We start from the raw sequence: 11,197 nt of genomic DNA, 5'->3' as shown, positions 1-11,197 counted from the left end.
GCCTTTGTGTTCTGTGCTTGTTTATAATGTACATTATCTTGCACCAAAGCAGCATGCACACTATGTAGTGATTTGAGAGAATGGTGGAATAAAAGTCACCTTTTTGTTCCTCATATTTTCTGGAGGAGACGTTCTTTGGTAAAGCTACGACACAATGTGTTATGGAGAATGAACCAATGAATGATTGAAGTGACCCCAGAGAATCAAGAAATGTGCTCTGTGAAATGAAACACTGACCTCTAGTGGTTTTAGAGAGATCAGAGGTTCTACCTACCAGGGTTCCCTCAGATCTCTGGAAAAGTCTTAAAAGGTATTAAATTAATTCATCATAAAATAAGGCATTAGTTGGTATTAAAATGTTTAAATTAACCTTTCAAAAGTCTTAAAAATGTTAAAATATGGGATGTAGGATTTTATGAATCCTTATTTGCATTGCACTGTAAAATAAAAACCGGTAACATCTTTTTAAAAATGTGTAATTTACCAAATGCACATAAATATTTTAGCAAAATGGCCCCTTTCCTTAAATAGTTGCTTTTGGTTCATGTTTTTTTTCTTCACTTTTGGTAACTGTTACCAGGGTTTCCACACATTGTTATGGACAAAATTTCAAAACTTTTAAGGACCCCAGTTTTATTAATTTTGTATTTTTTGACCCAGTAACTGGCTGTTTTTCAAACATATAAGATTAAAACTCCATTCAAACATATTTTCAGCATCCCGCAAGATGTGTTCAAGGATTGTCGGAAGTTTGAAGATCCAACCAATTTCTGTTTTTATAGTTTCTGGCCACCATTTAGGTGAATTTTAAAGAAAGCAATCCTTGCAAAAATGTAAGGAGAAAAAAAATGCAAAAAAAAGCCCCAAATTTTTAAAGTTTTCTATAAAAATCAATAAAAACTTTTGATGAAAAAATAATTGCCATTTTTTTTTAAGGCAAAAAAATTAAAGAAAACATGCATTCCAAACCTAGGCATGTTTTCTTTAACAATTGGCAGTTTAAACAAATACAGAATACAGCCTTTTAAAGTTGTATGACCGTTCCCTAAAGCCAAAAGTCCTTTAAAAAGTAATTTGACATGTCTAATGGGCAGACATGAAGGGAGAGACGAAACAGGGGGACAAAACATAGATAATGAACAAATAAACAACAACATAACCAAAACACTGCCACACCTCAATGCATGTTAGAACTAAGTTATGTCGTCAGCTACAGAAAAATGAATCACTTTTATGCTACATTCATGAATTTTAATGTCAAATTTCCATGACTTTTCCAAAACTTTCAAGGATTTTTACTAGTTCCATGATTTCTTTTTTCCCATGATCATGGAAACCCTGTGTAACACGGTCTTAAATTTCATTTCGAATGGCTTTGAAAAAGTCTTGCCTTACGCTGTAGGAGCCCTGACTTACGCTTGGAGCTTGAAGCAGACTCATTCAGATTTTTTAGGGGAAAACACATAAATACTTTGCGACAATATATAAACAACATATAAATATAGCGTTCTTTATTAAAGAAATCTGGTACCATTTGTACTTCTTCCAGAGTAGTGGTATAACCAATGTTCATTATTTTGACCAAAAAAATAAGTTATTCAAGTGTTGATCAAATATCAAGTTCCTATAATCACGGTTTTGCCTCCACACAGTCTGACAGGATTAGTGCCAGTAGACGAGTCTTCAGATAAACCAAGTGATTATTGAAAATGTCTTACATTATTATAAGAAAGAAATTGAGTTTCCCTTCATGTTTTGTGCAAGACAGCTGAACCAATATCCTGAGGCTTTTCTCTCATTGAGATACAACTTCAGATAGAGCAGTTAGTGTAAATAGCATCGTAAGTGTTGCCCACTGGTCCCCGTGAGACTTAAAACAAAGACGAAAGAAAGAGAAAGTAGTGGAGAATTAAAGGATGAGTGAACAGATGTCAGTATGTGGTTTTCTTACAGTGTTATTCACCGGCGCTGCTAGCTGCTTTTTCATGTTTTTGATGTGTCCAAGAAGAAGGAGTCGCAGGAGAAGCGCAGGAAGCGGTAGATCTCCTCGGCTCTGGATCGGCTCATACAGCCTCCCTTCTGTATGGCTTCAATAGAGCTGCGGGACGAACAAAAGGTGCGAGATGTTATACTGTGTAAACAACAGGGCAAAGAATCTGTTCTTGTTTTAAGATGACTGACACACACACACAGACACACACACACACACACACACACACACACACAGACACACACAGACACACACTTGTTTTACCTGTTTATGAGTTGAGCTATTGACCTGAAGTTGTGGCTCATGCTGAGAGCATGGGCGTAGTTGACAGAGGGCAGGCTCAGGTAGATCTGCAGGGCCTGCTGCCTGTGCTGCCCTTTGACCTCCAGCGGTACAGCGATGCCCTGGCCTTTGCGCTGCTCCAGCCGTGCCAGGTCTGCCAGCAAGCCGGCACTATCCTCAGCGCCATCACTCCACAACAGACGCACCCCGGTACGCACAAGTGCCGTCAAAGTGCTGTCATAGTAACGTGTCCGCTGAAACGGACGTGACGCCTCGCCTGTGATGATTATCAAGAAGAACAAGAACATCTCATGTGATCTCACAAACTTAAATAAATTGTGTAAGACTTCCTGTAAACAAAATACGTAGTACACAGGGTTCCCACAGTCATGGAAAACCTGGAAGCTTTCAATAATTTTACAGGCCTGGAGTCATTGAACTCGTAAACTCGTATGTGTTGTGTGTAATAAATAAAATTCTGTAAATGTAACAGTGGAGAATTTATTTTCTATAGCTGACAAAAACAGCTATGAAAACAGATCTGGTAGGCACGTTTCCTTTTTAAAATGTTAGTTTTTTATAGAAAGCTTAAACATTTGGGGCATTTGTTTCCTGAAAGACATATTTTCCTGAAAATTCACCAAAATGACACCATTTATTATAGCCAGACAGTCCTTGAACACATCATGTTGGATGCTGAAATTATGTTTGAATGGAGTTTGAATCTTAAACGTTTGAAAAGCATCAGGCAAGTGGGGAAGGAAAAAAAATATTTTGGGTCCTTGAAAAGTCATGAAAAAGTTTTGTCCGTGACAATGTGTGGGAACCCTGAGTACAAAAGCCATATTAAGTGATCATACCAACAGACAGACTGACCTGGCTTGGTTCGGTCCTTCTCCACTATCAGACAAACACGCTCAAACGATCCCTGCAGGCTGTTTACTCTTTCAGCCAGTCGCTTCCGGTTCTGCATCGCAGCCAGATCCGACGGGCTGTGCCTCTCTACTGCCATGCGGTTGCTGACTATGAAGTAGCAGCCATCCAGCGAGCAGACGTGGACAGTGACCGCATGGTGCTGACGGAGGGCGGTCATCAGCTCCACTCCACCACTGATGCAGCGACTGTCCACCACGATGCAAACAGGCCCGGATGGAGCAGAGGCCTTACTGCCTGATGGATCTTGTGCAGTGGATGGAACTGACGAGGTGGCAGGGACAGCCTGGACCTGAAGGAAAACCTCAGTGTAGTTAATTTCAAATGACTTCTATGTATGTTTCAGTGCGTCTGGTTAAACGGTAACTTCTGTGTTTTTGAACGTGGACTCTATTTTCCCATGTTTTTCTGTCTGAGAGAGTGATGGAGTCAACAATTTTATAATATTAGTCCAGTAGTGAGAGAACTGCAGCCAGTAGCAGTAAATAAAGCTGCAATGTAACAACAATGCATGTCCATTAAAAGTGCTTGCTTTTGCCACTAACAGGCTAAGACTGTTATTGCAAGTGTCCGACTACATTATGGAAAGGATCCCTACAGACACAGACCTTTTGAGAGAAAGATCCTTTCTGTTTAACCAGAAACAACCAAGAAATTGCTATCAACGCCTGACTTTATTTAAATAAACAGTAATTGTATCACAATAAAAACACTTTATTCAGCACCAATAGAAACAAAATAAAACCCACAAAAGCCATCTTGGTTCATTTTTCCACTTAACTAAAAATCACCAACTCTGCTTTGGTTGAAATAAACCATTAATTCACCAAATTCACGATGCCACCACAAGTGAAAATATGCTGGATCTATGCAAGCTAATAGTGCTGTTTATTTAAATGCAGTCTGGTGGGTTTGTGGATGGCGATTTCAGGGCTGTTTCTGGTTAAACAAAAATGATTTGTTTGAAAGTCAATCTGTGCATGGATCCTTTCCATAATGTTGTGAGACAAAAAAAAATCTGAGCCTGTGGCAAAAACACTCTAATGGATGTAAATTAACAGTGCAAACATGTCCTGAGTGTTTACATTGCAGCCTGTTTTGCTGGCTGGAACATTTTGCTCCAAACTGGACCAATTTCAAAAATTCTCATCCCCATTATTCACTTAGACACACTTATAAGGGTAAAAAGGGTCTGATATGGATACCGATTATTAGTACTACTCGTAGTAAAAGTGAACCGTTAAACATCATATACAGCAAGTTCCCTTAAACTTTTTAAACTTTTTAAAAATAGCTCCCCGAGGTTTTACAAAATAAAAGTTCCTCCAATGCTGACACCTTCTTTACATGTAGTGCAGACTGCCTTCCCTTGTGTTGGTTGTGTGTAGTGTAATACGCACACTTTTTCATTAATTTATTTTATGGGCAGTCATTCAAATAAAACTCAGTTACAAATAATCGTAAAAATGCCAAATATCTGCCCCAATACTCTTCCAGGCCAATAATCTATCGACCCCTTGTGTGTATGTGTCATCTTTGCTCGTACCTGAGGTTGTTTATTGGAGGATGAAGGCAACTCTGACTCTACAAAGTCAAGTTCATCAGAGAGCAAGTGCTGGTTTTCTAGCCTCTGGCGACACCTGCATGAGGAATAAAATTATGCTCTGGCGGCTGATGAATATTTATATTTTTGCACTACCATATAAGCGTTTCTTTACCTCTCTTTTAGCCGGTCTTCAGTCACTGAGCTCCTCTGTGCCTTGCTCAGCAATGAGACCTTGGATGCTATGGTTGAAGATGAGCAGGAGGAGGGTTTCTGTTGCTGCTGAAGCCTGCTGGGCTCTGGCTGTACCGCCTTTGACCACAAGGGGTCAGCGACACCCCTTCCTGTTGTGAGACTTTCCTTTGTACCAACCTCCTCGGTCTCCTCCTCACTAGAATCATCAATGCGAATGACTCGGCTGCGCTTGGTTTTCACCCTAGCTCTCTGCTCTGGTGGAGATCCAGCCGTAGTCTTAGCAGCGGCCCCAGCTCGTGCTCTGGCTTTGTGCAGGAAAACACGCCGTCTAGTGGCATACTGCCTCCGCCCCTCCACATACGAGTCCTCAGGCATTAGTTCAATGTCTTCAGCCTCGACCTCGCTGCCCTCTACCTCCTCCACCTCCTCCACCTCACTTCCCACCACAAAGCTGTCCTCTGCATAAGTTTCATCCATCTCAGGCACCTTGAACCAAACGATAGAAACACAGACCGAAGTGAATAATTAGACTAAAAGTGAACTAAACTACTTCGTATTTGGTTTCTTTTCTAACTCAAGTTTTTTTTATCTGCATTGAGTAAAGAAAAGCTGAGTATAAAATTGACAATATACCTGAGAAAATATGTCCATGTTGTGATGATTTCTGTAGGACATTTTAAACTTTCCCCGGACTTCAGGACTTCTTACTGACTTCAGGTAAACACCGTGCATCTCTGAGTCTGTCACAGAGGGGAGCAAACAGAGGCCCATGTGTAAAGACTTAGCAAAATACCTTTGGCTAACTATAACTCAGTTAAATTTGAAATATAATCCACCCAAGACACAAAAAAAAACACATTTCTTTAAATAACTGTGGTTTAGTACCATTCAGTCCCTGTGAGAAGTGTGTGTTGTCAACCACAAAGCCTTCAAGAAAACGGTCCTGTTCCTCTCCATCGTCTTCATCAGATGACACGTCGTCCTCCTCCTCTGACAGCTCTGCTTCTTCATCCAGGAACTGACGCCCTTTTTGGCGTGTTGGGTTCTGAGAAAGAAATGATGGCAAATGTCAAGGTTGACGGATGCTGCGTGAACGACATTTATAGACGACATTTTCATATAAGGAGGAAGGTGACAAAATCTGATCTGAAATATGTCATGGCTGTAATTTGTGTTTTTAAAGCAGCTTTATAAGTGATATTTAAATGTGCTCGTAGTGATGAACCTACAGAGAATTGTTACTCAAATCCACAACTCCACTTGGCTTTACGGATGTAGAGCAAGTTTCAGCTCATTGTTTAGCTATCTGACCCATAGCCAGCCAGCTTTACTGTTTTCAGTAAAGCTCACAGTTCTCATAGGGCTGTTTTTGGCCCCAGCGGGAAGCTGTTTTCAGGAAAAAAAGCTCTCAATTCCATGATAAACAACCTGTTCAGCAAAAACTGAGCCAAAAGAGAGTGATTATTGGACTTACATTTATCGGGTGGCCAGACACGCAACTCATAATGAACGATATGTTGATCTGTAATTTCTTATTGTGTCAATAAATTCACTTTGTGAGCTTTAGAAATGATAATATGGCAATGTGGTATTCATAACTAGTTTCCAGTGCCTCCAAGTGGCCAAAAAAATAGCATATCAGGTATTCAAGTTATAGAGTGCTGCAGGGATGACATTTTTTTTGCTGGTCAGCATTGAAATTTAGCATTGCCCTGATTCCCACGACACAAAGCTCTTTTTTTCTGTTAGATTTTAGAAATTTGTAGAAAATAAACTTTGAGGCAGACAGAACTTATGATAGGTACGTACACATTTTGTTTGGCAAGATAATCCTCAAAAATTGAAAAATAAATGCAATTGCCAGACGTAAAAAGCTAGGCTATAAATGGACTGTACTACAGTTACACGACTTCAACATCACCAACACAAAAAGGCTGTAAAGCGAGCTGACATTCTGAAGTCTCATTTGGCCACTTGTTAGCGACTGCCTTTTTTAAGACACATAAAAGCTTAGAAATTCACTATTAACTTGTGTATTTTATGATGTAGAACAAAACGTGAAAGTCTCTTAAGCTTGTGTAAACCAAAGACTTTATATCAAGGCATCTGACCAAAAACCCATTTTAAAAAAAAAAAGACTTCAAGACAAGGGAACCAAAAGTGCAAAAATGCTAACTTATACCCTTTTTTTTGGACTCATTCCTGCAGCACTCTATAAAGATCAAATATAAGAAAGGAGGGCTTCGATTAAAACAATTAAAATACAATACATTAAAAAAGATATACACAGTACATTAAAGTTTCTGCGCTAACAACTCTATAGTTATGACAAAATGTAACACATTCAAATTTTTCCAACAAACAACAACCAGAACTGTGTTTGTGTCTACATGTGCCGGCTGCCACACGAGAAATAAATTATATAATTGAGATGAAAGCGTTCTGCAGAGCCACCTGCTGTCACACAGACCTTGGCTTTGCCCTGCTGGACTCGTTGCCTCTCAGCTCCATGTGCTGCAGGTCTGCGTGCGAACACAGACTCATTTTGGAAATCATCATCCGAAACAGCTTCGACCTCCATTTCATCTGACTGGAGATCAATGAGGAGAAATTAGTCAAAAACTGTGCACTGTTCATGGTTTATGAAGCCGCATACTATCAAACTATCAGGACTTGGGTAAATTATTGTAACTAATGCACAGAGTCTAAGTATTCAAATCAAATCGGCTGTGCTGAGTAGGTGGAATCATGTGGTGTAATTTCCTACTAATGAAGAAAATCTTACAGTATTAAGTGCAGCCGTGCGTTTCCTCTTCACAACCACCGGGGAGTCCACGTCACTGCAGATCTTTGACTAGCAGAGACAAAACATTTTACATTTTACATATATATGTTTGTCAATGTTTTGTGATTTTCATGAACACTATAAAGTCAAATCATGTTTTGCAAAGACACTGCAGGAGCAACAAATGCTTCTTCACTGCATGCAACGTGGTTGCCATGACAACTGCAGGTATCTTGACGATGATGGACAGAGGCAGCCTTTGCTGTCTGAATCAGATATCTGCAGTCTTGGCTGTTGTTTTTGTGCCATGACACAGAGGGTGGCTCGTGATTTTTATGATCTTTTTGTGTACACCTCATTAGGAGGGTAAAAGGGGGGAAAGAGAATGTATTTAATCTAGGGGTGTGGCAATTAGAAAATTAAATTGGCAGCAGTTTTAGAAACTAAAAAATATGTTCTTTTCTGTTTTGCAAAATATGGCTTTCCTTCTCTGGTTGGAGGTTTTAAAGGTGGAGTCTGCTAATCTGTAGACAGACTGCTGATATTTAAACTCAACCTCCAAACAAATACAAATACGTCATCAGTATCAACCGATATTGGCTTTAAAATGAAATATCACAATCTGCCAATATGCTGATTTCTGCCGATATCGCAAACTGATATTTTTGCTATTTTATTGACAAAGTGAACATTTTCAAAACATCAATCCTAAATTAATGTATTTTTCTTAATTTGCACAATTAATGAACGTTACATACATTGAAAAGCATTGTATTTTATAACTCCATCTGCTGGTGGGCCATCATGAGTTAATGAGTTACATCCCTACCTCAGACCAAATGAATAAGCAAGAAAACAATCAGCAGATTAATACAATAAAAATAATAATCATGAGTTGCAGCTCTAATATCGACAGGGCTTGCTCACCACTTCTGGGGATGACAGGGGGTTGACCTTGCTCTGATGTCTTCTTTTATTAACTAAAACGTCATCGTCACTGTCGTCGTTGCATTCCACTTAGAAAGAAGGTGAGTCAGACAGAAAAATTCAGAGATCTCAAAAGCACATTCAAAATGGAGCTGCACAACACAAAGCAACGCAATAGAAAGAAATGCCAAGTCTAGGAATCATATTTTTTTGAAAGGTAAACAAACCTGCATTAGAAGGGGATTCCTCCTCAGGTCGTCTCCGTTTTAAGCTGGGGGCTGGAGACGCGTTATGAGGCCCGGTGTAGCCAGACATGAGCATCCGCCTAACTCCTGGTAAGGCGATTGGAGACGGCATTGCACCCCCTTTTGACGACAAGGGCGATGCCAGAAGAGAGGGTGTTTCTCTCTTCCTGTGCTCTGACAGTACTTGCGGTGTAGACATCTTGGAGTCACTGGACTGTTGAAATATTCTCTGTCTTCCTAAACTGTTGACGGGGGTGGAAGAGTTGGCTTGTTTTTTACACTGTGGAGAGGTCACTGTACATGGAGCAGCTTCTTCTTCTGCTTCGTCAGAGTCCTCCAGTGAATAGCCGAGGTCAAAGTTGACAGAGAAGTAGTCATGGGAGCTCTCAAAGGATTCAGTGTTTTGTGGCACTGTAGATTTACAATCAGCTGTAACTTCCTTGTCTGTCATTGAGTCGTGTGTTACAGGTTTACTTGGTGCTGCTGTGTGTTTTATCTCTGTGGTGCTCGGCGTTTTCAGCTCTGTGTGCAGAGAATGAGTTATTTGCTTCGTGTGTGCTAAATCAGCTGTGTGTGTGCTGCTACGTGTGTCTGTCGGTGTATGTAACGAAATCTTTTCAGCACTCAGGGAAGTCCTGGGCGTGACACCTGGAGTGGAGACGTCTGGGATGGTCATCTGCAGGAAGGCCTCGTCGTCCCCGAACAGATCAGCGCTCTCGTCCATCTGAGAGTCCCTGTTATCGTTCACATCGCCATGTGTCAAGTCTGTAATTTCCTCGTCCCTCACATCATCCCAACAACTCTCTTTCTCTTCTATCATGACATAATTATTTATTTTTATTTCTCCGTACTTGTCAGCTTCCTCATCAGCCTTTTCCTGTTTGTAAACCTCATCACCTGCCTCTTTGGTAGCATCTTTTATGTCATTATTATCATTAACTTTTTCTTCTTCTTCCCCAAAAACCTCATCCCAGGTCGGGCTGTTTGCCGCTACGCTGCTGACGCTATGTGGCTGATCCTGACAAAGCCGATCATGATGCGTTTTACCATCTTCTTCATCAACCAGAGGCTCGTCTAAGTCCGTCCTCAGGAGGGCATCGTCAACGTCATTCATCATCACTTCATCGTCATCGTCGTCCACCTCCAGGGTAAAGCTGACTTGGAATGGCTGAAGAAGCTGCTGAGGAGATGGAGGAAGTGATGGAGCAGCCATGTCGGCGTCTAAATCTGCAGTCAGTGGTGGCGGAGACTGTGACAGGAGCTCCGCCACATTGGCAAATATGACTTTCAGACTCTGATCACTTCCTGGGGGGAGTTTAGCAAAGGAGGGACAGGGTGCTGAATCCCATTTAGGGAGGTAGAACATGGCCTCAAGTTCAATATCTTCATCCTCATCCATTTTTGTAATCAATTGTGAAATTTTGTCAAAATTTACAGGTTCACCAACTGTTGGCTCTGGCTCAAAGACGTCATCATTTATAATGGCACAGTCATCATCCATGTCGGCTTCTGGACAGTCCATTTTTGAGGGCGGAGGGCAAATTGCCTCAGGTCCTGGGTGATCTGTGATGTCATCATGAGGCACCTCAGTATCATGTTGAACAGGAAGTTTTTTTGTCACAGCGAATGTGGATATTGAACTCCTCTCTCGTGTATTTCCCCTCTCTTCTTCATCATTGATGCATTCAAGATCAGATAACATCGAATAAGATGGTTTGGATTTGTTGTTGGTCATTTTAGTGCTGGTCTTTGCACCCTTCTGTTTCTTTTGTCCTTTGGTTACGTGGCCAACCGCATCCTCTTTGTGGAGGTAAGGAAGAAGCTCCTGTTCATATTGACACTCCCCCTGAACACAAAAACACACACAGAAGAGTTGTGTAAGAAACATCACTCTGCAGGGAAGCCAAGGTCAGGAAGCTGTAATCAGCCCCTGGACTGGCCAGCCCTTTCACAACACTCAGGGCGGCCAGTTCACCAATCAAGCAGCTTATCAATTCATACTCATACAGTAATCTAATCAGGAAATGTCCTATGAAGAGTTGTTACATGGAGCACATATGAACATCTGATGCAACGTTATTTGTTTTTCTGAAACATTAAACTAAAAATCTGCCCTAAATTAAAACATCTTCACACCTCCATCATCTCTTTCTTGTATCTTTCACGCAGGTGCAAACACACATCAGAATCATCCAGCACCTGCTACTTTTACGAGCCATTGACGTGGAAGTGATTCATCTAGAGTGGTATCCTGCTTGGGCTGACGGGGCGCCATCGAACCTGTGACCAGCAGGAGG

The 11,197-nt window shown here is 41.0% G+C and overlaps 1 protein-coding gene across 2 annotated transcripts in view; it reads right to left on the bottom strand.

Annotated features, from left to right (window-relative positions):
* fancm (FA complementation group M) overlaps positions 1-11,197 on the bottom strand; it is a 70,357-nt gene that overhangs the window by 12,980 nt on the left and 46,180 nt on the right. The window contains exons 14-24 of one of the 2 annotated variants that reach the window (XR_015778751.1): positions 8,883-10,746; positions 8,656-8,744; positions 7,729-7,797; positions 7,414-7,533; positions 5,829-5,988; positions 5,577-5,683; positions 4,924-5,429; positions 4,752-4,845; positions 3,149-3,497; positions 2,255-2,549; positions 1,952-2,098 (exon numbers count right to left, since the gene is read on the bottom strand). Coding sequence is in view for 1 of the 2 variants with exons in the window: in XM_042500722.2 (XP_042356656.2) it covers positions 1,984-2,098; positions 2,255-2,549; positions 3,149-3,497; positions 4,752-4,845; positions 4,924-5,429; positions 5,577-5,683; positions 5,829-5,988; positions 7,414-7,533; positions 7,729-7,797; positions 8,656-8,744; positions 8,883-10,746 (3,768 nt within the window). In the remaining variant the exon portion in view is untranslated. Of the gene's footprint in view, positions 1-866; positions 2,099-2,254; positions 2,550-3,148; positions 3,498-4,751; positions 4,846-4,923; positions 5,430-5,576; positions 5,684-5,828; positions 5,989-7,413; positions 7,534-7,728; positions 7,798-8,655; positions 8,745-8,882; positions 10,747-11,197 lie in introns of those variants that run through there. The other variant, XM_042500722.2, reaches the window with a different exon arrangement.

Source organism: Plectropomus leopardus, chromosome 14 (genome assembly GCF_026936395.1).
Source record: "Plectropomus leopardus strain MGB_pleo_1.0 chromosome 14, ASM2693639v1, whole genome shotgun sequence".
In the NCBI taxonomy this organism is placed as follows: Eukaryota; Metazoa; Chordata; class Actinopteri; order Perciformes; family Serranidae; genus Plectropomus; species Plectropomus leopardus.
The sequence above is the reverse complement of the archived record's forward strand: the minus strand, read 5'-3'. Positions and strand labels throughout refer to the sequence as shown.